Source organism: Dendrobates tinctorius, unplaced genomic scaffold, assembly GCF_039654945.1.
Source record: "Dendrobates tinctorius isolate UK_male_01 unplaced genomic scaffold, ASM3965494v1 ptg000016l, whole genome shotgun sequence".
NCBI lineage: Eukaryota > Metazoa > Chordata > Amphibia > Anura > Dendrobatidae > Dendrobates > Dendrobates tinctorius.
The window spans coordinates 47,820,916-47,847,653 of record NW_027361684.1 but is presented as its reverse complement, the minus strand read 5'-3'; the positions used below and the strand labels follow the sequence as shown (position 1 = coordinate 47,847,653).

The window sequence follows — 26,738 nt, the reverse complement described above, 5'->3', positions numbered from 1 at the left end:
CTCCAGGGTCACGTGAAACAGTGGACAGCCTCATAGACGCCGTCAATCAGACCCTGGGGATTGAGGATGATCCCGCAGCGGCTACGGGGCATAAAGTGGCATTTAAGCGAGTGAAGCGCCGCCACCGAATTTTTTCCTCTCACCCGGAGTTTGAGGACATGGTGCAGCGGCACAGAGAACGTCCAGACAGGCGTTTCTCGGGTCAAAAGGCACTCGAAACAAGGTATCCGTTTGCTCCGGACCTCCGTAAAAGATGGATGGAATCCCCGATGGTGGATCCTCCGGTTTCGCGCCTAGCCACTAAGACCCTGCTATCCGTTCTTAGTGTTTCCTCGATTAAGGATCCCACGGATCGCCTTATAGAGAGCTTAGCTCGCTCAGTATATGAGGCGTCAGGGTCAGTACTCGCTCCCTCGTTCGCAGCAACTTGGGGTAGCCAAGGCTATGATATCATGGTCAGAAACATTAAACAAGGTCGCGCAGGAGCAGGATCTACCTGCAGAGATTTCGGAGGTTGCAGGTCAGATGGCGATGGCCGGAGACTATGTAATCAATGCGTCTTTGGATGCGGCCAATTGCTCGGCACTTGCTGCTGCTAATGCAATTTCGATCAGAAGAGCCCTATGGTTAAGGACATGGCGAGCCGATTCTTCTTCTTAGAAGTCCTTTACTTCCCTGCTTTATCAGTGCAGCCGCCTATTTGGGGAGAAGTTGGATCAACTTATCTCCGACTCCACAGGAGGAAAGAGCGGGTTTCTCCCTCAACAAAAGGTCAAACCGCTTTTTCATCACCCGTTTCAGGCACGTTTTCGGGCCTTTCGCAACACTGGGTGGACTACAGTGGCCAATTCCGCCGCCTCAGGCCGCCCCAACCAGGATAGGGAGCGGCAGGTCTCATATAGAGCCAACCCATTGGGGAGATTGCGTACTCAGCAGCCCAGATCGAGGGGATCCAGATCCCAAAGATCATCGGCCGAATGACTCGAGGCCTTTACCAGACGACACCAGTAAGGTGGGCGGCCTCCTACTCTGGTTTTTCCACGTCTGGGCCAGTGTCGCTCATGACGCATGAGTAAAGGAATTGGTGGCCTCAGGTTACAAAATAGAATTTGTCAGATACCCGCCAAGACTGTTTTTTCTTTCCCGGCTTCCCAGGGTGGATGCCCAGGCAAGGGCTCTATTCGGAGCCATCAAATCGCTCCAGCACAACGGAGTCATTGTTCCAGTGCCGGAACACGAACAAAATCAGGGGTTCTATTCCAACTTTTTTGCGGTTCCCAAAAAGGATGGGTCTGTCAGGCCTGTTTTGGACCTGAAACTTCTGAACAAATTCATCAGGATCAGTCACATCGGCCATGGAACAGGGAGAATACTTGGCCTCAATAGATATCCAGGATGCATATCTGTATATTCCCATTTTTCCTCCTCATTAGAGGTTTCTACGCTTCGCCATCAGCAATCTAAATTTTCAGTTCATAGCACTACCCTTCGGGCTAGCCACGGCTCCCAGAGTGTTCACAAAGGTTATGGCAGTTGTCATGGCTATACTGCATTCTCGAGGCATAGTCGTCTTGCCTTATCGGAACGACCTCTTGGTCAAATGCCCTTCAATGCGGGCATGCGAGAAAAATGTCAACATCACACTAGATACTCTTGCCCGCTTAGGGTGGTTGGTCAATGCGAAGAAGTCATCCCTTGTGCCAGCTCAAAAGATCTCCTTCCTAGGAATGATTCTCGACACTCGCCGAGGGTTGGTAATTCTCCCTCAGGAAAAGGTGCTAGCGCTCCGGCAGGGAGTCCGGACACTTCGGCAACCAGTCCCTCATACCACCCGATCCAGGATGAGGAGTTTAGGGAAAATGGTGGCAGCAATGGAAGCGGTACCGTTCACCCAGTTCCATCTTCGCCCGTTGCAGCACGCCCTTTTGTCAGCTTGGGACAAGAATCCCTTCACGCTCAACCGGCAGTGCCGACTGTCCTTTCAAGTCAGGCAGTCGCTCGGATGGTGGTTAACCAGTTCCTCTCTGACCCAGGGGAAACCTTTCCCCACAGACCATTGGTTGGTGATGACAACAGACGCCAGTCTCCTCGGTTGGGGAGCGGTGTTTCACCACCACACGACCCAGAGACGGTGGTCGCCACAGGAGGCATGCCTCCCGATCAACTTATTGGAGATACCAGCAATTCGGCTGGCTCTGCAAAAGCTTCATCACTTTCTAGCAGGCCGCCCCGTCCGGATTCAGTCGGACAACGCCACGGCGGTGGCTTACATAAATCACCAAGGGGGCACCCACAGCAGAGCAACCATGCACAAGGTGGGGCACATTATGCAGTGGGCCGAAGCAAACCACTCGGTGATTTCGGCTGTCCACATTCCGGGCGTGGAAAATTGGGCGGCAGACTTTCTCAGCCGGCAGGGTCTTGCGTCCGGAGAGTGGTCTCTACATCCCGAAGTCTTCCGGCAGATTTGTCAGCTGTGGGGAACTCCGGATGTGGACCTGATGGCATCCAGAGTGAACGCCAAGGTGCCCCCATATGTCGCTCGGGCCAGGGACCCACAGGCAATCGCTGTGGACGCGTTGGTTCTGCCATGGAACCAGTTTCGCCTCCCATGTATATTTCCCCCGCTGCCACTACTTTCGAGGGTCATCAAGAAGATCAAGACAGAAGGGGTTCTGGTGATTCTGCTGGCCCCAGACTGGCCCCGTCGAGCGTGGTACGCAGATCTAATGCATCTGCTCACTGATGTTCCTTGGCGCCTGCCAGAGCACCCAGATCTACTGTCTCAAGGGCCGATTTGCCACCCGAGCTCAGGGGCCCTGTGTTTGACGGCATGGCCATTGAATCTTGTATTCTAACCCAGGCAGGGTTCGGGAGCAAGGTGGTCGCTACAATGATTAGCGCCCGGAAGCCTGCTTCAGCATGAGTTTACCACTACACCTGGAAGGTGTTTTTTGCTTGGTGTCGAGGCCGTGGTGTTTCTCCGCTGAGATTCTCGATCCCCAACATCTTGACTTTTCTCCAGTCGGGCCTAGACTCGGGCTTAGCCCCAAGTTCCCTCAGGAGACAAATATCGGCCTTATCCGTCCTGTTCCAGCGCAGAATTGCTACCAATCTGCAGGTGAAGACTTTCATCCAGGGAGTCTCCCACTTGGTACCTCCCTATAAGGCGCCTATGGACGCTTGGGACCTTAACCTGGTCCTAAGTGTTCTGCAGGAAGCTCCATTTGAACCGCTTCAGGATATCTTCTTGAGGTACCTTTCCTGGAAAGTGGTGTTCCTAGTGGCCATCACTTCTATCAGGCCGGTTTCAGAACTGGCAGCCCTATCCTGTCAAGCCCCGTTCCTCACTTTCCATAAGGATGAGGTGGTGCTCAGACCAGCCCCTCCTTTTCTGCCGAAAATCGTGTCCTCGTTTCACATTAATGAAGATATTGTCTTGCCTTCATTTTGTCCAGCATCGGTGCACCGTGTGGAAAAGGCTCTTCACACGTTAGACCTGGTAAGAGCCCTACGGAGGTACGTGTCGAGGACGGCACCCTTTTGTCAGACGGACACGCTGTTCGTGCTCCCCGAAGGGCGCAGGAAGGGTCTCGCTGCCTCAAAATTGACCATAGCCAGATGGATTCGTTTGACTATTCAGGAGTCCTACCGCATTAAAGGCACGCCGACTCCAGCAGGGATCAGAGCGCACTCTACTCGGGCAGTGGGCACCTCTTGGGCGCTTCGACACCAGGCTATGACGGAACAGGTTTGCAAGGCAGCAACCTGGTCCAGCCTGCACACATTTGCCAAACATTATAATATCCATACTCAGGCCTCGGCGGATGCAAGCCTGGGTAGAAGGATTCTCCAAGCAGCAGTGACGCACCTTTAAACAAGAGGTGCATGTAGCTTGGATCGGTGAGTCAATATCCCACCCAGGGACTGCTTTAGGACGTCCCACAGTATCTGTGTCCCCCAATAAGGCGAAGGAGAAACATGGATTTTTGTGATAACTCACCGTAAAATCCTTTTCTCCGAGACGCTCATTGGGGGTCCCAGCACCCACGCTATTAGCCAGTTGGCTCTTGTTTTGTTTAAATTTATATGCATTTGCTAATTTGATATAAGGGTGGTGTTTTGGACATGTTGTACCTGTATTAAGGCTGATTTTGTGGTCCTCCTACTGCTTTGGCACCAAACTGATTTCCGCCCGCAATAGGGGCGAGGGTGTATATGACGGAGGAGGAGCTAACCTCTTTTTGTAACTTAGTGTCAGCCTCCTAGTGGCAGAAGCATACACCCACAGTATCTGTGTCCCCCAATGAGCGTCTCGGAGAAAAGGATTTTACAGTGAGTTATCACAAAAATCCATGTTTTCCCTCCAGCCCCATAATTATATAACACCAACGACAATTTCTTCTGTTGTACAAATAGCACCAACAACTAGGAACTGGATATATGAAATATAGTTTAACTTTGTTAATGTTACCAACAGGTTCAAGGATAAAAAAAATAATATATCCTCTTGGGTTTATGGCAATTGGTGCCTCCCTATATTATCCTCAGCAAGCAGCTACAATTGCCAAGGTAAGACTTAACATTCTTTATTGAAAACGTCTTAACCCTGAGCGCTATGTCTGTATTGAGATATGAAAGAGGGCAGGAATATTATATTAGTCTTTTTGCTTGTATTATGACCCTCAAAGATGGAGCTTTACCAGCCGTTTGTTCATCACAATATATTAAAGCACCATGGAAGCATGTCACACTAAGACATAAATAGTTTCTACATACAATACATTTGTGGAACTGACCCTTGGCAAAATGCAACTGCTAAGTGACAGACATTCCTCGATCACAATGGAACGTCTAATTATCATTCAGTTGTTTTCAGTCTCGTTCACACTTTAGTTTTGCACATTTGTCATTGCTGCATAACTCTAAATTCAGTGGGAAACGTAGGCCACGTTCAAATATTTTTTTTCAAAATTTTTTTTCAAACTTACAGTAAAATGAAAATGAAGGTTCTTAGTGCCCAAATTGGTCAATTCATGGGCTTACATGAATTGGCCAATTTGTGCACTAAGAACCTTCATTCTCATGTTACTGTAGTTTATGTGCTGCTGTATTCTTTTTGTCTATATTGTGCAGTTTTTGTAGCTTGCACGTGTTCACACTAGGAGGTGCTGGTCGTTTTTTGTGTATATATATATATATATATATATATATATATATATATATATATATATATATTTACTGTTTTCTGCTAAACGCTTGAGATTAAAGTCCAAAAAAGAAGAACAGATTTGGCACTGCTGCACCACCGTGGTCTCTTAGACAACTCTAAAGAGACCCCTCACACACTATATGAACGCACCACATACCTCAAGGAGCGGGTGCTCAATCCTGAAGAAATCAACAAAATCCAATATTGCAATGAAAGAAGAGAGGATGGCACTCACTGTTAGGCCTGTTTCACATTTCCGTTGTCGGCGGTCAGCTGAAATCCGTCAAAGGTAAATAACAACTGATCCGCCTCCGTTTAGTGACATACGGATGTCAGCGGACCACTTTTTAGGATGGATCCGCGGAAGATGCAAAGTGCCGTAATTTAAAGCGACGGCGGCAGAGAGAGAGAGAATTTCACCGCTTCCAGGGTTAAAATGTTTCCCGGAGCAAAGCATCCGGACATGCGCACTTAAAAATAGCGGACCGTCAATCCAAAAAAACATTGCAGGGTCCGTCTAGTCCGCCCGGGAACCGCTAAAATTTTCATGGATCCGTCAAAAAACGGATCCAACGGACGACAGTCAGTCAACATCTGCCACTAATGCAAGTCTATGGGGGAAAAAAGCGGATCCGCCAAAAAAGGGGCGGATCCGTTTTTTTCACAAACTGGCGGATTTTGACTGACGTCAAAAAACGGAAATGTGAAAAAGGCCTTACCAAAAGTGGATGTCTTTATTTCATGGATGAAAATGCATAAGCTCGGGAGCAATGCAGAGAGTGCGGACAACGGTCGTTTCCCACTCCTGCGCTTCACCGGGTCCTAATCAGTTAGGACCCTCTCTTCTTTCATTGCACTACTTGAGATTAAAGGATCTTTGTCAACTTTTTCTGCAGGAGCGCGCCGCTCCCCAGCAGGGGGCGTTGTGCTCTTCTTGATTAACATTTTGGGCCAGCGGCATCATCAAACTGCTGGCACCAAATGTGGGCTATCTGATGCTCCTAGTAGCAGAATATTTGCCTTTGCAGCATCAGAGGAGTACGCGAGCACTGAATTGACCGGATCCGGAGTGAACAGTCTGCTTTGGTAATCAGGCCAGCTTCAGAACAGCGCTTATGAGCTCTATTGAAAAGAGCTGGTAAGCAGTGCGCATGTTAGGCTTCTACTGATGGGCTGTCTATCAGCAGTGGCTGGTAACCTAGGCAATGAACAGTAAACAATACAATTTAAAAAACCCTTGTTTTATTTTTGAGAATAGAGAGAATTTTTAATGACAAGTAAAATGCAAAGTTGCTTGCTTCCACTGGTACCATTCAACTTTACCTATTAAAGAACATGAGAGAACCCCTTTAATGTAAGTTACAAACATAAAATAGGATTCATGGTTTTACCAGTTGTAATCATGGCCAGGTCTGTTCACCCAACTGCTGTGCTGGGTGAAACTCTGCACTAAAGGGCAATTTCCAGCACCTTCATAGAGATCCTTCATAGAGATGAGCAGTCAAGAGTACTGAGATGTGCCCAGAATTAATTGCATGTAATTGTGTTGCTTGCACAGATGTTTGTTTTTTGAATACTTGCCCCAACCTGATTGTTCTCCACCCAGTGATCGCTCTGATCAGAGACTGAAGATATGTGATAAATTTACTGTTAAGGCCCCGACTCACATAGCGACATCGCTAGCGAGATCGCTGATGTGTCACCGATTTTGTGACGCAACAGTGATCTCGCTACATGTGACACATAGCGGCGACCGACCCCCCCTGCTGGATATCGCTGATCATGCTCGAATGTCCTGGGCCATTTTTTCATTGTTGGCGTCCCGCTGGCTAGCATGCATCGCTGTGTTTGACGCCGACGAGCGACCTCGCTGGCGACGCAGAACTCAGGGACGCAGGCGGGAATCGTTCAGAATAGCTGCTGTGTGAGAACGCACCAGCGATCCTTACCAGGTTGTATCGTTGTTGGGATCGCTGGTGCGTCGTTGAAGAGATCTGCCTGTTTGGCAGCTTACTAGCGACCATGTAGCGACGCACCAGCGATCCTTACCAGGTCGTATTGTTGTCGGGTTCGCTGGTGCGTCGCTATGTGAATTTTTTATTATTCCTTTGTTTCTAGATTTTCATGTAGACACAGTATGAATGCGTAAAGCTTCCCATATGATTTAGTTAGATATGGAGACTTGGGCTGATTATTACTTTGCTTATTCCAGCTCCAAGCGGGTTTTCTTACAGCCCATTCATAAAGAATGAAGAGAACTTTGTGCCAACAGACAAAATACTAATTGTCTCATCTGCTGGAAGAAAGCCCTATTTGTTCGGTGGCATTTTGTTCATGCCATGCTTAATTGACAAGTCAATTTAATATTCCTTTTAATCATTTGTCAGGACCTAATCGGGCATTTCATGTCTTACGGCGAAGAATGTTTAGATTTCCTGAAATATAAGGAAATTCAAGACCAGTAAAGTAAATTACTGGTTTGCAAACCTCTGTATTGGATTGTGTGTTTTAACCATACCGTAATCTAATATACGGTAGAACATTATAGTGCAAAAGACAAAGATGAATAGCCGTGATCTTACATATACCGTTCTCACAGATTTGTCACCATCATGTCTATGTGTGTGACATAAAATACAAACAGAAACTGAATTGCATTACTGAAAAAGGGAAGTTCTTCTTCCGGCGTATGTATACATTTATCAGAAATCATCTGGCCGCACATGCATTTTGGTTGATCTGTGTCTGAGAACTTACAGGCAGGTAGTTACTAACTAACCGCCTGTTCTGCTCCTGTCTGTGATTCTCATTAAATTACAAATTTGAGGACATAGAGGCTTTGGAGGGATACATTAACAAATTGGGGAGAACCCCAAATAAACCCTCACTAGAAAGCCTAAAAATTAGCTTTTATTATTTATATTATTGAAATTTAACTAGGGTATACAAATAACAATAATATGTCCCTAATCTGCATAGATACGTTAAATTATTAATGCTGCTATCCTTTTGTGCACATTCAGTAGCACCCCGGGGTGCTAGCCCCTATATGGCAGAATAGGACATAGATTTTGCACACTAGTCCCCCCAACATGTTTCACCGCATCTGCAGCATCTTCAGGGGATGGGAACATAAGCCGTGATTCTCCAGCTTCCAGTGATGTCATGTCAACAGAGCAACATGTTCTCTTCCACTCCACTCTGCTTTGTTTACGGTGTTTCTGTGCCAACGTCATGCTGATAGGTAGCGGGAAGCTGGTTGTCAATCAGCATGACATCAGCAAGTAACTCGCCATCGACAGAAAAGACCAGAAAAGAAAATGCTGCTCTGTTGTCCAAAGGTGAAATGAAGCAGGAGAGTAATCGCCTGAAACGGCAGGTATCGTAGCTGGGCAGAACGGTCATGTAGTTAGCGAGTACCTGCCTGTCCGTTCTTGTAAGAAAACATAAATGAAGTCCTGGATCATCCCTTTAAGTTATACAGAGGCAGTTCAGTGCCACACAGGATACTTGATAAGCGTACGCACTTCCGGTGCCCACATTTGGTACGTCTGAACAGCATGGTATTACAGGCTTATTCTCTCCTCCTTCCGTGGCAGAATAGCTGTGTATTACACAATTCAATGGAGAAGGTTATAATGGTTTATCCATTTAAATGAGATCATGCTCTTGCCTCTGTTATGAAATGAGATGCATGCAGAAGTATTGTAGAGCAACATAGATGTCGTAGTGTAGCTCTGTATAACTCAGATGTTGTATGTAGCCACAATATGCCCATGAGGCATAAAGCCAAATTCACACACAGCAGATTTGAGGTGCAGATTCCGCACAGTAAATCCACAAAATTTTCAATACAATGTAAGTAAATGGGTTTTTCAAAAATTCAATCGCGTGTTGTGTAAAAAATAAAAAAATCTGTACAAAAATGAAAACTTGGTGGGGAGCTCAAATTTGCAATGTGATTATTCTTGTGTGGATTTCCATAGAAGATTTCACCCTATTCATTGCTTAGTAATAGAGGAGGATGAAATCTGCAGCAGGTAACTTTCTGGTGCGGGCACGCTGAGATTTCTATGTGGCTTTTCCTCATGGAAATGCATTAGATGCGGCAAATCTACAGGTAAAAAACGCATATTTGTTTTTAGTGGGTTACCGCTGCATGTATCAATAAAGTTTTGCCAAATACCAGGAAGTATCAAAAACAAAGTAGGTTAATGTAAACCATAAAAGTGCCAGGAATGGAAGCTGTTCTGCGCTCTCTGGAGTCACGACAAACCAATAATAGGGATAAAAATGTAAGTTTATTGTCTACACGTTTCAGAGTCCACCAACTCCTTATTCAGTACAGCATGCATAACCATGGTTGTCCTGAGGAAGGAGTCAGTGGACTCTGAAACCCGTAGACAATAAACTTACATTTTTATCCCTATTATTGGTTTGTCGTGACTCCAGAGAGCGCAGAACAGCTTCCATTTTTTTCATATCTTAATACATGACATATCAAACCGAGACAAAAACCGCCAATGAAAAAACGCAATAAAACTTAATGTAAAAAAATCACACTCAAAAGTAATCTAATTTTCCTAATCGTTACATAAAATCTGCAACATCAAAACCCCTCCCCATATACAGGCCTGATTGGTAGACCCTTCATTGTGCCTACTGTCATACAAGTAGCCTCTACAGTACAAAAAAAGACAGCAGTTGCCTAAATGAGGCCTAGTCATACATTTTATTTTCTTCCTACTTTATATTTTTGCAAAAGAAAGCTGTTCACGTCTTCATAAATTAGGTCCCATGTGATCTAAGCGGTTTGAAGAAGATTATGTGTAAATCAAATGTATAACATATGTATAACATATGGACGTTACGTCCTGGTGCACGTCAGCGCAGATGAGGCCTCTGATTAGCGACACATGTATTCTTATAAATCCGTGTATTGGAATCCCCTTTTACCCCGCTTCTGTGTTACTTAATTGTATCTTTGCTTTTTGAAGTATAAGTGCAATTTCCTAATGTATAAGTCAAAGATCAATGAAGCAACATTTCCTAGTACCACACACACGCCATATCGTTTAATTAATAATCACACTGTTTCTTTTCAAGGATACCGGTACAGTCTTATATGACTGGAGTCTTCAAGGCCTTGTTACTTTAGAGTCATTGTGGAAAGATGGAGGGAAAAAGAAATCGTCAAAAAAACATGAAACGGTAAGATTGTATTAGGGGAAGGGGAAGGGGGAGGGGAAGAGTCTTGAGGAGATCATTTGCATATTCCCAGTGCCTTCTGGGATAAGTGAAGAGTCTCCGCGAGCTCAACGATCACTGGGTTTTGGCGGTTGCAGCTGAAAAGAGGAAATCGGAAAAACCGCGCGCCGAAGTTTGGCTCATCTTTCATCGTTTTTAAGAAATCTCAAGATGGAAGAGGCCAGGAGCCATTTGGTGAGCTGCATTTCTTGCTACATGTTCACAGATTTACCAGTGGAAAAGCCAAACTTCACATGCCACAAATGCAAGCTTGTGTCCCTGTTGGAGGAAAAGTTGCAAAATCTCGAAGAGAGGTTAGCTACGTTGAAGATCATTAAGGAAGGTGAAGAGTTCTTGGACAGAGCAGAATTATCTCTTCATGTTACAGAAAGAGAAGAAATTCGAAGTGCACCTGAAGAAACAGAGGAATGGAGACATGTGACCCAGAGAAGCAGGAGGATCAGGAGGCAGTCAGCACCCATACTGCTCAGAAACCAGTACCAGGCTCTCACGCAGGAAAACGATGAAGAAATACATCAGGATAAGACTTTGCCAACAAACAGCAACCTTGTACGCCTTCAGAGTCCTCCTGGATGGAGAAAGAAAAATGTTGTGAAGAAGAAACGGAGAGTGGTGGTCATGGGGGATTCCCTGCTGAGAGGAACTGAGGCCGCTATCTGCAGACCGGATATAACTTCAAGAGAAATGTGCTGTCTTCCAGGTGCAAAAATTAAAGATGTGTCTGACAGGATATCAGGACTCTTCAGACCTACAGATGACTACCCATTCCTGCTACTACATGTGGGGACAAATGACACCGCAAGAAACGACCTGGAAACCATCTGCAGAGACTTTGAAGACTTAGGCAAGAAAGTGAAAGAACTGGGAGCGCAGGTGGTCTTCTCTTCCATCCTCCCAGTGGATGGCCATGGAACAAGGAGGTGGAATAAGATTCTGCAGGTGAACAACTGGCTACGTCGATGGTGCCGTCAGCAACGATTTGGATTTCTGGATCACGGAGTGAACTACTTATACGATGGACTACTTGCTAGAGATGGGGTGCACCTTACGAAGACTGGAAAGCATGTATTTGGAAGTCGCCTTGCTACACTTGTAAGGAGAGCTTTAAACTAGAACAACATGGGAAGGGAAGCAAAAGACCAGAAAAAGCCATACACCTGACAAATGCTATTGAGAACTCTGCTATTAGAAGTGGAAAGGAAGAACAAAGACGAAAGAATCTAATTAATAAAAATATTGGAGAAAGAGAAACCAATCACAAACTAAAATGTTTCTATACTAATGCACAAAGCATGGGCAACAAACAAGGAGAATTGGAACTACTAACACAGGAAAAGAAATATGATGTAATTGGAATCACTGAAACTTGGTGGGACAATACACATGATTGGAATACAAGACTAGAAGGATACAACTTATTTGCAAGAAACAGACTTGATAAACGAGGAGGGGGTGTCGCATTGTATGTTCGAAACGCGTATATCTGCACAGAGATTGAAGCTTCAGAGACTGGGAGTTCTGTGGAAACTGTTTGGGTAAGAATACAAGGACAGAACAATGGAAAGGACACCATTGTAGGCATTTACTACAGGCCGCCTGTGCAAGCCGAAGATATAGATGAACTCTTTATGCATCAGATGGCCAAGTTCTCCAAAAAATATGACATAGTTGTCATGGGAGATTTCAACTATCCAGACATTTGTTGGGAATCTCTCTCAGGCAAAACTAACAGGTCAAGGAAATTCTTATCCTCTCTTGCTGACAACTTTATCTTCCAAAAGGTAGGGGAGAAAACAAGGGGAACTGCTACCTTGGATCTAATCCTTATAAACAGGGAGGAAATGGTTGAGGAGGTAAAAGTGGCTGGGACCCTAGGAGGTAGCGACCATGCTATTTTAGAATTTTGGATAACTAGAGGTGGAAGACCTGTGAAGACTCAGACGTCAAGGTTAGATTTCAGAAAGGCAGATTTTAAGGGATTCAGAAAGAGAATTGGAGGGATCCAATGGCTGGATATCCTTAAAGACAAAAATGTCCAGGAAGGATGGGAAATCTTGAAAAATGAAATTCTCAAAGCACAGTTGTTAACAATTCCGAAAAGAGGGAAGAATAGGAAGCATTTAAGGAAACCAGGATGGATGAACACAGAACTTAAGCACATGCTAAAAAGGAAGAAAAAAATGTTTATAAAATGGAAAGAGGGAGGCATATCTAAAGAAGAATATAATGCTGTCTGCAGAACCTGCAGGGCACAAATCAGATTAGCTAAAGCTGAAAATGAACTGAGGCTTGCAAGAGATGTCAAAAGCAATAATAAAGGATTTTGGGGATATGTCAAAAGTAAAAGAAAAGTCAAAGATGCTATAGGATTTTTACAGGATGAAAATGATGAAATGGTAAGACAGGATGTTGAGAAGGCTGAACTTTTAAATTCCTATTTTGCATCTGTTTTCTCTCAGAAAGGAAATGCAACATCAACTGTTATTCACTGTCCTATTAAGGGAATAGAAGAATCCAGGATATCTATAAACAGAAAGATAGTGAGGAAACACTTAGCTAACCTAAATGAATTCAAGTCTCCAGGTCCAGATGAATTACACCCCAGAGTACTGAAGGAGATAGCAGAAGAAATTTTTGAACCCCTCTCCATAATCTTTGAAAATTCTTGGAGAACAGGAGAAGTGCCAGAAGACTGGAGAAGAGCAAATGTTGTTCCTATCTTCAAAAAGGGGAAGAAGGTGGACCCAGGCAACTATAGGCCGGTGAGTCTGACTTCTATACCAGGAAAGATCTTTGAACAAATTATTAAACAACATGTATGTCAATACCTGGATAAGAATGAAGTGATTAAACAGAGTCAGCATGGGTTTCTAACTAATAAGTCATGTCAGACTAACTTAATTTCCTTCTATGACGGTATCACTGATTGGGTGGATCAAGGAAATGCTGTAGATATAGTATATCTTGACTTCAGCAAAGCATTTGACAAAGTCTCTCATACAATCCTTATTGAAAAAATGACTAAGTATGGAATGGACAAGGCAACTGTTAGGTGGATTCATAACTGGCTTAGTGATCGGACCCAAAGAGTGGTCGTAAATGGCTGCACATCCAGTTGGAAGAATGTCTCAAGTGGGGTACCACAGGGCTCTGTCCTGGGCCCTGTATTGTTCAACATCTTTATCAACGATTTAGATGAAGGAATTGAGGGTAAACTGATTAAATTTGCTGATGACACAAAGCTAGGAGGGATAGCTAATACTAGAGAAGAGAGAGAGAGGATTCAAAAAGATTTAAATAAACTGGAGAAGTGGGCAGCAACTAACAGAATGGTTTTTAACAGGGAGAAATGCAAAGTACTACATCTGGGCAATAAAAATGAAAAAAGCATATATAGAATGGGAGGAATAGGGCTAAGTGACAGCACATGTGAAAAAGACTTGGGTATACTAATAGATCACAGACTGAATATGAGTCAACAGTGTGATGCAGCAGCAAAAAAGGCAAATGCAATTCTAGGATGTATTAACAGAAGCATACAGTCTAGATCACGTGAAGTCATTATTTCCCTCTACTCCTCTTTGGTCAGACCTCATCTGGAATATTGTGTCCAGTTTTGGGCACCACATTTTAAAAAAGACATCAACAAACTGGAGCAAGTTCAGAAAAGAGCGACCAGAATGGTGACCGGTCTGCAAACCCTGTCTTATGAGGAAAGGTTGCAGGATTTGGGAATGTTTAGTTTGCAAAAGAGAAGACTGAGAGGAGACTTAATAGCTGTCTACAAATATCTAAAGGGCTGTCACATTGTAGAAGGATCAACTTTATTCTCATTTGCACAAGGAAAGACTAGAAGCAATGGGATGAAACTGAATGGGAAGAGACACAGATTAGATATTAGAAAAAACTTTTTGACAGTTAGAGTGATCAATGAGTGGAACAGGCTGCCACGAGAAGTGGTGAGTTCTCCTTCAATGGAAGTCTTCAAACAGAGGCTGGACAGACATCTGACTGGGATGATTTAGCGAATCCTGCTTTGAGCAGGGGGTTGGACCAGATGGCCCAGGAGGTCCCTTCCAACTCTACGATTCTATGATTCTATTATGGGGCTATCAATTACTATACACCCCATTCTTAACAACTAGTGTGTTCCACATAGAACAAAATAACATACCTATCCCCCTAGTCAGACGCCGCTCCTGTAACGGTGTTGCATTGACTTCCAACAATCACAAGGCAGTCAATCAGTGGTCACATCATATTCTCATTTTTCCCCTTCCCAAACATTACATTCAGTGTGTGCAGATTTATTAGGCAAGTGAGTATTTTGACCATATCATAATTTTTATGAAGATTTTCCAACTTCAAGCTGTATAAACTTACATGCTTATTACATGAAGCAGATCAGGTGTATCTTTCATCAAGTGCAGGAAATTGCAGGAGATTAGGTATCCATGGTTACAACCACAAGCAACTAGCTAACTAAAGGCCCCGTCACACTAAACGATGCACCAGCGATCCCGACAATGATACGACCCTGTCAGGATCGCTGGTGCCTCGCTACATGATCGCTGGTGAGCTGCCACACAGGCAGACTCACCAGCGATCAGGACCATCGAGGACGCTGGTATCCAAGGTAAATATTGGGTAACTAAGCGAGCGCGTCGCTTAGTTACCCGCTGTGTACCTTAGATATCTGCGTGCTGGTGCTGGGAGCTGGTATCTAAGGTACACAGCGGGTAACTAAGTGACGGCGTGCGCTTAGTTACCCGATATTTACCTTAGTTACCAGCTCCCAGCGTCTGCTTACAGCGCTGGGAGCTCGCTGATCGTTGCTCTCCCGCTGCCACACGCAGCGATGCGTGCTGGCCAGCGGGAGACCAATGATCAAAAAACGGCCCAGGACATTCGTGCACGATCAGCGATACCCGGCAGGGGGGGGGGGCGGTCGCTGATGCGTGCCACACACAGCGAGATCGCTAGCGAGATCGCTAGCGAGATCGCTGATGCACAAAATCAGTCATCTCGCTAGCGATCTCGCTGTGAGTGACGGGGCCTTAACTGTCATTATATCAGTGGATGTAACCGTGGATACCTAAGTTCCTGCAATGCCTGCACATGAGAAAAGAGACATGGTGAATCAGAAAAACTATACAACATAAGCCCACATAGCCTCTCTATATACAGCATGAGCCCCACATATCCTCTCTATATACAGCATGAGCCCCACATATCCTCTCTATATACAGCATGAGCCCCACATAGTCTCTCTATATATGGTATGAGCCCCACATAGCCTCTCTATATATGGTATGAGCCCCACATAGCCTCCATATAAAGAGCAAGAGTTCCATATAGCCTCCCTATATACAGCATGGGCCCTACCGTATGAACCCCACATAGCCTCCCTGTATATAATATGAGCCCCACATAGCCTGCCTATGTACAGCGTGAGCCCCACATAGCCTCCCTATATAATATCAGCCTCACATAGCCTCCCTATATACAGCATGAGCCCCATTTAGCTTCCCTATATACAGCATGAGCACCACATAGCCTCCATATATACAGCACAAGCCCTACATAGCCTCCTATGTACATACAAACATCCCATATACATTAAAAATAAAAACACCACATACTCGCCTCTCTCTGCTCCCCCAGGGCCCTGCCTCTGCTCCTATCTCCGGGGCATTGACTCTCCATAGTGCACATCTGACACAATGAAATTATGTCATTACGTCAGCTATCTCACACGGTCCTCTACCAATGTATTCACTACTGTTTGCATCCCAAGGATGCAGATACCGGTGACAGCAGATGGACGACAGGCGGTGGAGGGCACTGTGTGGCCCGTGGGACACTGTTTCTGTCCTTCGACTGTCTCAGGCCACTGCCAGGACTCGAACAGCCACATGTCCGGATGTGGCCCGTGGGCCATACTTTCCCTACATCTGATCTATAGGAGTTAGGTAAATGATTTTGGTTCATACTTTTTTCTTTAGCTTTGTAGGATAATTCTGAAATCACAGTGGAAATAATGTTTTCTGTAAGGTTCAGCAAATGAAATGTGAGTTGTTTAAGGGTGATGAAAAGCAGAACATCGACTTCTATAACTTAGAATTGCTCAGTCATGGGTAATTCTAACTGTTGTTCTCAATGTTCTATAGTAATTACAATGTGCAAATAATATTTCTTTCCATTGTAGCCTGAGAGTCCGGTCCAAGCAGATGGCAATGATCCATCATCAGTTGGCATGACCCAGCCACAGACTCCCTCTCAAAGTATCAAGTAAATGTGAGTTTTATACATGCACTATGTATTCCCCATGTACACACACTAAGCGGAATTTCTTAGAAAGACAGTCAAGCATGGGGGCACAAGATACTTTGATTTTCCTTTTGGGTAGTATTTTTTCTCCTTCGACTCATTGGGGGACACAGAGACTGTGGTGTGTGCTACTGCCGTCTGGAGGCTGACACTAAGTATACAAAAAACAAGTTAGCTCCTTTTCCGCCGCATACACCCTCGCCCCAATAGCGGGCGGAAACCAGTTTTTGCTTAGTGTCTGATGGAGGCACACGCAGTCTGGGTCTCTCCAGCCTAATTTTTTTTTTTTTTTTATATATTTTCTCGCTATGAAGAGGAGACAGGGGCGACGGACCCTATTGAAAGGGTCCGATCTCCCCAAAACATCAACGGGCGAGCACGCGCGAGTATCGCCTCCGCGTATCCTTTCCCGCAGCGAGGGACATCTCTGGGACTTTTCCCCAGACATCTATTTTTATTTTTTAAGAAGATATGACGGGGCAACGCATCCTATTGAAAGGATCCGATTTCCCCAAACCAGCAACGGGCGACCACGTGCGAGTGTCCCTCCACGTTTCCTCTCCCGCGACGTGGGACATTATGCCAGACTTAGCCCTGTCCACCCCTAAGTAGTGAAACCATGGGCTTGCACAGAGGCACAAGACTAGTCTGTGCGCCCCCACTGCTCCACCAACGCATGACGGCGGTGCTGCATGGCGGCGGACGGTCCCTCTCCTCGCCCAGACAAGACGGACGGAGCTAGGGTGCCTGCACCGTCCGAAGATGGATTACCTCATGGCAAGGAGGTATGGTTGGGCTGGGAGGGCCCCTGGGCAGCGATTGGCTCCAGGCTTGCGTCGGCTTAAGGAAGAGAAGCAGGTCAGCACAATCCGTATGTGCCAGCAACTCAGGTGCTGGAGCCGCAGAGTTACCATAGGGCTGTGATCAGCAGCCATCTCCCTCCTTCCTCTCTCCTCCCCGCTTCCTCTCTCCTTCCTCCCTCCCTCCCATACCTGTAGTCCAGGGTGCGTGAAGGCCCCGCGCGGGGCATAATGGTTTTGCCAAGATTCCCCAGCTGGGGAAGGAGGGCGCCTCAGGGCGGTACCGGGGGAGCACCAGGATAGCGCGCCCATGCTCGGGCGGGTGGGCAGTGTCAAATTTAGCCCGCAGCTTCGGCCTAGGCCGCGGGGGGGAAGGCCCACCCCCCGGCGTAACGTCAGATCCGGCGCCGCCCCCAGGTCCGGGGCGGACGCTGAATTAAATCGAGGCCCTGGCTTCAGAACAGGGTAGGCCGCGATCAGGAGAGCATCGCAGCCTACCCAGAGAGGAAAGAACAGCAGGATCAGGAGCGCGGGGAGACAGCAGGAGCCGGGTAAGTGTGACACCGTCCCGGAGCCACACTAGGGCAAGTTATCCTCCTTCTCCTCATTCCCCTTATGCTTTAAAGAAAAAAGAGAAAAAAAAAAAAAAGAGGGAAAAGAGAGAGAAAATTGGCCTTTTTTCTGCAGTATGTCTGGCAAAGGGAAAAAACACACATCCTTTTATACCGCATGCGTTTCCTGTGGGGTTGTGTTCCCGCGAGCGCAGATTATTAAGTTATGTGAAGCCTGTAGTTCCGAACGCGCCCAGGAGCCCTCCCCTCCAACGGAGCCCAGGGGTTCGGACCCCCCGGAATGGGCGTTATCACTTTCTCGGTCTATGGTTTCGCTTACGAAGGCGATTGAGACCCTTCAGGCCCCGGATAGGGGTAGAGACGACGGCTCGCCTGTTTGGGAGGGTTCATCCACCTCACAAGAGCCGCCGGCCTGCAGGGGCCGCACTCTCTTTAAGCAGACGTACAGGGAGAGATCCCATATGGCGTCTCCAGGCCCCTCCGGTGCTTCGGCATCCGTGAGTGCGGCATCTCGCTCACTGTCACCATTTACTGGGAGCGAGCATAGTTCGGATGAGGACATGCAGGAATCCTTGAACCTGGATACCCCGGGGTGTCGGGAGACTCTAGGTATTGAGGAGGATGTCTCCCTAACCGCAGGGCAAAAAATATCGTTTAAAAGGGCCAGGCGACCACATAGGGTGTTTAGCACTCATCCAGAATTCGAGGACATGGTGCAACGGCACAGGGAACGTCCAGACAAGCGTTTTTCGGGACAAAAAATGCTAGAGACGAGATACCCGTTTGCACCAGAGCTCTGTAAGAGATGGGCGGAAACTGCAATTGTGGATCCCCCAGTGTCACGCCTGGCCTCAAGATCGTTGTTGTCAGTGCCTAGTGGTTCTGCTATTAAGGACCCCACGGATCGGCTCATAGAAGGTTTAGCCCGCTCAGTGTATGAGGCATCGGGATCAGCGCTTTTGCCTTCATTCGCGGCAACATGGGTGGCCAAGGCCATGATGTCATGGTCAGAGTCGTTGGATAAAGTCCTGCAAGATAGAGACTTGTCGATAGAGGTATCTGAGATGGCAAATCAGATCGCGATGGCGGGTGACTATCTAATTAATGCATCCTTGGATGCGGCTAATTGCACGGCACTAGCGGCGGCAAACGCTATCGCCATTAGGAGAGCCTTGTGGCTAAGGCTATGGCGGGCTGATTCAATTTCTAAGAAATCGTTAACGTCCCTGCCATATCAGGGTAACCGATTATTTGGAGAGAAATTAGACAAACTCATTTCGGATGCCACAGGGGGAAAGAGCAGCTTTCTCCCACAGCAGAAGAGTAGACTGCCTTTTCGTCAACCGCAGGTCCGCTTTCGAGCATTTCGCACCCCCGGATGGGCAACAGCGGCCAGTTCTACCGCCCCAGCTCGCTACAACCAAGACAGAGAGCGCCAGGTCACGTATAAAGCCAACCCGCTGGGGAGGATGCGGGGCAGACCACCCAGGTCAAGGGGGGCCAGGTCCCAGAGGCCCTCAGCAAAATGACTCGAGGCATCAGGTACCCGAAGACAGCAGAGTAGGCGGTCGTCTGCTCAGGTTCCGCCACGTCTGGGTCAAGGTGGCACACGACGCATGGGTGGCGGAATTAGTGTCATCCGGGTACAAAATAGAGTTTATCGGACATCCTCCAAGACGATTTTTTCTTTCCCGGCTTCCCAAATCGGAATCCCGGGCAGAAGCGTTGCTAGGAGCCATCAGGATTCTTCAGTGCCATGGGGTCATTGTCCCGGTACCAGAGAGCGAAAAGGCTCAAGGATTTTATTCCAACCTGTTCGCGGTCCCCAAGAAGGACGGAACAGTAAGACCGGTTCTGGACCTAAAGCTCCTAAACAGGTTCATCAGAGTCAGGCACTTTCGGATGGAATCCCTCCGGTCAGTGATATCGGCCATGGAGCAGGGAGAATATTTGGCCTCAATCGATGTCCAGGATGCTACCTGCACATCCCTATTTTTCCCCCGCATCAGAAGTTCCTTCGGTTTGCAATCAATGGCCAGCATTTTCAATTTGTGGCTCTGCCATTCGGGTTAGCCACGGCTCCCAGGGTATTCACGAAGGTAATGGCGGTCGTCATGGCCATTCTTCATTCTTGGGGCATAGTGGTTTTGCCGTACTTAGACGACCTCTTAGTAAAGGGGCCGTCCTTTCAAGCATGCAAGGAGAATGTCAGCATCACGCTGGATACCCTATCTCGCCTAGGATGGTTGGTCAATGGGAAAAAGTCATCTCTTATCCAGGCTCAGAGGATTCCATTCCTAGGGATGATTTTCGACACCTCTCGAGGGTTGGTAATTCTCCATCAAGACAAGGCTCGGTCGCTCCGGCAGGGAGTTCGGAGTCTTCAGCAACCAGGCCCTCACACGATTCGATTTGGGATGAGGGTTCTAGGGAGGATGGTAGCGGCAATAGAAGCAATTCCGTTTGCTCAATTTCATCTTCGTCCCCTGCAGCACGCTCTCTTGGCAGCGTGGGACAGGAGTCCGTTCTCCCTAGATCACCAGTGCAGGTTGTCCTTTCAGGTCCGACGAGCACTTCAATGGTGGACGCGCGACTCCTCTCTCCTTCAGGGGAAACCCTTTCCTCCAGATCAATGGTTGGTGATCACAACCGACGCGAGTCTTCTCGGTTGGGGAGCAGTATTTCGCCATCACACGGCACAGGGGCAGTGGTCGCCCCAGGAGGCTCGTCTTCCGATCAACTTGTTGGAGATTCGAGCGGTGCGGTTGGCGTTGCAGCATTTTCAGCACTGGCTAGCAGGACGCCCAGTCCGGGTCCAGTCAGACAACGCCACGGCAGTGGCGTACGTGAATCACCAGGGAGGCACGCGCAGCAGGGCAGCCATGCGCGAGATAGAGCATGTACTCCGTTGGGCCGAGAGGCACCACTCAGTCATCTCAGCAGTTCACATACCAGGCGTGGAAAATTGAGCAGCAGATTTCCTGAGTCGGCAGGGTGTCGTGGCTGGGGAATGGTCCCTGCACCCCGAGGTCTTCCAGCAGATTTGCCAACGGTGGGGGACTCCGGACGTGGACCTGATGGCCTCCAAGGAGAACGCCAAAGTGGGCATGTTTGTCGCTCGGTCCCAGGACCCGCGAGCAATCGCAGTGGATGCGTTGGTACTTCCATGGAGCCAGTTTCGGCTCCCATACCTGTTTCCCCCTCTGCCACTTCTCCCGAGGGTCATCAGAAAGATCAAGACAGAGAGGGTCCCGGCAATTCTGCTGGCTCCAGACTGGCCCCGTCGAGCTTGGTACGCGGATCTCGTACAGCTCCTCGCAGACGTGCCATGGCGTCTACCAGTACGGCCAGACTTATTGTCCCAGGGGCCGATCTACCACCCGAACTTAGGGGCCCTGTGTTTGACGGCATGGCCATTGAATCTTGGATTCTGACCCAGGCGGGGTTTGGGCGTGAAGTGGTTGCTACAATGGTTAGCGCCCGGAAGCCGGCCTCGGCGAGGGTTTATCATAACACTTGGAAGGTTTTCTTTCTCTGGTGTCGAGAGCACGGGGTTGCGCCTTTGTCCTTCTCGGTTCCCAACATCCTGGCATTTCTGCAGTCAGGCTTAGACGCAGGTTTGGCCCCGAGTTCCCTGAGGAGACAGATATCGGCCTTGTCGGTTCTTTTCCAGCGAAAGATCGCTACCAATATGCAGGTCAAGACATTCATTCAGAGGGTCTCTCATTTGGTGCCCCCCTTTAGAGCGCCCAGACGCCTGGGACCTTAATCTGGTTCTGGGTGTCCTGCAGGAAGCTCCGTTTGAGCCGTTGCAGGAAGTCGCATTGTCATACCTTTCCAGGAAGGTCGTGTTTTTGGTAGCCATAACTTCCATAAGGCGGGTCTCGGAATTGGCAGCCCTATCCTGTAGAGCTCCATTTCTGACTTTTTGGATAAGGTAGTCCTTAGACCACCGCCGCCGTTTCTGCCGAAGGTTGTGTCCTCTTTCCATATTAATGAGGACATTGTTTTGCCTTCGTTTTGTCCAGCTCCGGTACACACGTTGGGCCTAGTAAGGGCCCTCAGGAGGTACGTGTCAAGGACAGCACCTTTTCGCCAGACAGACTCGTTGTTTGTGATCCCCGAAGGGCGCAGCAAGGGGCTCGCAGCCTCACGGTCGACCATAGCCAGATGGATTCGCCTAACTATTCAAAAGGCTTACCGTATCGGAGGCACGCCGATTCCAACTGGAGTAGGGGCGCACTCTACTCGGGCAGTGGGCGCCTCTTGGGCGCTTCGGCACCAGGCTTCGGCAGAGCAAGTATGCAAGGCAGCAACCTGGTCAAGCCTGCACACGTTCTCTAAGCATTACAATGTGCATACTCAGGCTTCGTCAGATGCGAGCCTGGGTAGGAAAATTCTCCAGGCAGCAGTAGCACACCTTTAAACAGGTGGGCATGCGGTTTGGATTGGTGAGTGGCTCCCACCCAGGGACTGCTTTAGGACGTCCCACAGTCTCTGTGTCCCCCAATGAGACAAAGGAGAAACATGGACCGTAAAATCCTTTTCTCCAAGACGCTCATTCGGGGACACAGCACCCACCCTGATAGCCAGTTAGCTTTGGTTTATTTTGATTAGTGTAATTCTTTATTGTAGGGTGGTCCTTTTTTCAGACATATGATTTTCTGCGGTAAGGCTAATTCGCTCTCAGCTTCTCCTACTGCTTTTGCACTAAACTGGTTTCCGCCCGCTATTGGGGCGAGGGTGTATGCAGCGGAGGAGGAGCTAACTTGTTTTTTGTATACTTAGTGTCAGCCTCCAGACGGCAGTAGCACACACCACAGTCTCTGTGTCCCCCAATGAGCGTCTCGGAGAAAAGGATTTTACGGTGAGTACTCACAAAAATCCATGTTTTTTTCTCATTTTTCTTAGTGCCTCTTTACTTTAAGTTCTTTTTTTTAAACCATCAACAATCACTGGTTTGAACATTTTTCTCTGTATCTCCTGCTGAACATTTCTATCATAACAATCCTCTCAGCCCCTGTGGACTTTTCTTCCCACTTGGCAAGAAACATCATTGTTGCCTAGCGAGAGATGTAATTAAGTGGCCATTAGGGAAATATTACAGAATCACATAAATGACAGATCACTGGTATACTGCATGAAAGGCAAGCACAAGAGTATTTCATGTTTACTACATTTGATGATTTGAACAAGTGATGGGGTTGGGGGTCTGCCACATTGTGAGGGTCAGACAAATCTGGTTGTGTTCCATCATTCTCCTATTCTCAAGGAAACAGAAGAACATCTAAAGATTGAAAACCTTTGGGAATTGTCTGCTTTATCCCTTTTATTTTATAACTGTTTTGAATATTTAAATATCGCTGTATTTTGTATCTTTCTTTTTTTTTTTAATTGCCTGTACTTTTTATATGAAAGTCTAAAACTTTAATAGGTTTGTACCTTGCATGCTTGCTCTAAACAGTCTATAGCCTTTCTGAGAGCGTTTGTCATTTTGACTGTCCGCATTGCGCATTTTGGGGACTCACCACCCCTTGGTTGGCAGCTTGTTGTGTCTCTGGTCCATGTGACTGCATCGGAATACAATTTTTGCTCAATTTGTTGTTTGAGTTGAAGGTGAGGGCAAGACTGAGTGAATGGAGATAGATTAACCCTTTGCAGTTTCACGCGTCACATGCTGATACTCTACATTTGTGACTATAAGGCTATGTGCACACGTTGCGGATTTTGATGCGGATCCGCAGCGGTTTTTGACGCACGGATTTGCATCAAATGCGCAATGTAGTGCACTGGCAATATTAGTGTATGGTAAATTAAGAATTGCTGTGCACATGCTGCGGAAAAAGCAGCGCAGATTTGCTCCGTTTTTTTTTTTCCGCAGCATGTCAACTCTCTCTCTCTCCCTCCCCCTCATTGCACCGTTTTTTGTTTTTTTTCCGCAGCATGTCAACTCTCTCTTTCATTCGCTCTCTCCCTCCCCCTCTCTCTCCCTCCCCCTCTCTCCCTCCCCCTCTCTCTCTCTCCCTCCCCCTCCCCCTCTCTCCCTCCCCCTCCTCCAGATTTGCACCGTTTTTTTCCGCAACATGTCAACTCTTTCTCTCTCCCTCTCCCTCCCCCAGATTTGCACCGTTTTTGTTCCACAGCATGTGAACTCTTTCTCTCTCCCTCATTCCCCTCTCCCTCTTCCTCCCCCTCCCCCTTCCCCTGTCTCCCTCCCCCTCCCCCAGATTTGCACCATTTTTTTTTTCCACAGCCTGTCAACTTTCTCCCTCTCCCTCTCTCCCCCTTTCCCTCCCCCTCTCTCCCTCTCCCTCTCTAAATCTCCCTCCCCCTCCCCCAGATTTGCACCGTTTTTTTCCCTAGCATGTCAACTCTCTCTCCCTCCCCCTCTCTCCCTCCCCTTTTTTTAATATTTATTGTACAGTACAAATGTGCTGGAACCATGACATACAGGTCACTACGATTGCAGCAATTCCAGATAGTTTGTTTTTATTTAATTTTAACAGTAGTTTCCAGGCACAGTTCAGTGTGAAAGGAACAAACTGTTCTTTACTTAGCATCCCTCGGTCCAGCACTGGGTATCCCCCGATGCCCTGGTCTCTTTTGTGTGTCTCCAATGCTAACATCATGAAGATAGCGCTACAGTCATTCACTAAGCTCAGCGTGTCTGGTAGACATCACAAGCCGCTCAGATCAGTGAAGGGCTGCAGCGCTGTCGTCTTTATTTTTAACCATTAGGGGACTTGATCTGCAGACACTTATTGTATATACTGCAGTACTACGTTTTGAGATAGATAGATAGATAGATATATATATATATATATATATATATATAGTCAAAATTACGTTCTCTTATGAAGTCCAGCCACAGGCTGGGCTTCACAGGAGGTCTAACATGGGAGCCATAGGGGCCTTGAGAAGACCTGTTGTAGGATGTACTTTGTGTTCTATGTTGTTAAGGGTCATAAGAACTTCTGAGACCATTGTTGTAAAGTGCATATCTGTCTCTTGTACATTGTTTTTCAATCTAAAAAGATGGAAAATTTTGATCTTTCTAATTTCAGTTACCTGCAGCCACCACTAGAGGGCGCTAAGACAATTACTGTGTACTGCTATACATTGTGCTCAGTTTAGTGATGTAGTGACCTCTAGTGGCTGCTGCAGGCATCCATAATTATATAGTTGAACTTTGTGACTTTGCAGAGGATTAGGATTCCTGTATCAGACTATCAGAGCAGTGAAAGATATATTTTAACCCTTATCTGCAAAGAGCATTGAATGTAAAAATTGTTTGGCACTAAAAGTGGAAATTTACAAAGTGTTTGCAGATTTTATTTTGCATATTATTTTTTTCTCCTGTTGCTTCTCTTTCAGACTTCCCAAAAGATTTGCACTTTTGTTGTGGACTAGCTTCTAGTGCAACTCAGGAAATCCACCATTGCACTGAGGCATCCGAGGATCTACAGTATGAAAAACATGAAGCAATTACTATCCAAAGGCAAAATCTGTTACTTATGTACACCTGCTAATAAACATGTTTGATTTGAAAATTTATATTTTTTAAAGAGTACATTAATTATTAGCATCAGCAGGGTTTTTTTTATTGCATAGTATATATAAGGATAAATGTGATCACATCTGGTGCACTGGTAAATAGTCTTGTCAGAGAGGATAGGCAAAGATTAGTTGTGGAAATCGTACTGTAGTCGTAATAATATATATATTTGAATATGTTTTCCCAAGCTCTTTGTATAAGTTTTTAGGCCATTTTAATACCTATGCTTAGGGAGTTATAGGCTGATCAGCAGTGTGATAGGGATAGGATGACATATTTCGCTAAGCTGTAGGTAATGGTGAGCAGTACGGACTGAAGGCATGATGCTGCAGAGCTAGACAAGCTGGACGGCAAGTGGTGTAGTGAAGACCAGTAAAGCTGGATGTGCAGAACGACACTTGGATAAGCGGAGCTGGAAATGCTGGATGGCCTGAGGATCATTTGGGCAGGATATATGGACAAACACATTGGAGTTACTGAGTTGAATGTGCAGAATGCACCTTGAAGAACTAGAGATGAGAAAGCAGGCAGGTGCCATGATCTAGCGAGTCCAAGTGAAGATGGCACCCAGGAACAGCTGCGCTGAGTCAACAGTTGGGCACCTTGTTGTACCAGAACCAAGTGTGCAGGCAGCACTCAGGAACAGCAGAACTGAGTCAGCAGTTGGTACCTCCATAGTGGCAGAACTGAGTGTGGTGACAGCACCCAAGAACGGCAGAGCTGGATATGCAGAACGCTCTTTGTTACAGCACAGGTAGTCCAGTAGCACACTTACAGTAAGTTGTAACAGAACCCAGTAGACATAGAGCTGGGTGGAAGCTGCGGAGACACAAGGAACGTACGCGGTAGCAGTTTACGTCCTTAACGCCGTGTCAGGCGGCAGGCAACCTGCCTGAGCTTGCTTAAAAAGCCAAGCAAGATGATGTCTGAGGCCCCCAAATTAGGTTACGAGAATAACCTGACAAGCATGAGAGCAAAGAGAGCCAGCCTGCTGAAAGAAG

The 26,738-nt window shown here is 46.9% G+C and overlaps 1 protein-coding gene across 5 annotated transcripts in view; it reads left to right on the top strand.

Annotated features, from left to right (window-relative positions):
- The window catches only part of APOO (apolipoprotein O), a 102,554-nt gene extending 76,818 nt beyond the window's left edge, over window positions 1-25,736 (top strand). For 4 of the 5 annotated variants that reach the window (XM_073565826.1, XM_073565824.1, XM_073565823.1 and 1 more), the window contains 4 exons: window positions 4,481-4,572; window positions 10,319-10,423; window positions 16,689-16,777; window positions 25,557-25,736. In XM_073565826.1, the coding sequence (XP_073421927.1) occupies window positions 4,481-4,572; window positions 10,319-10,423; window positions 16,689-16,775 (284 nt within the window). In that variant the 3' untranslated portion in view covers window positions 16,776-16,777; window positions 25,557-25,736. The remainder of the gene's footprint in view (window positions 1-4,480; window positions 4,573-10,318; window positions 10,424-16,688; window positions 16,778-25,556) is intronic. The other variant, XM_073565825.1, reaches the window with a different exon arrangement.
- The last annotated feature ends 1,002 nt before the right edge of the window (window positions 25,737-26,738 follow it).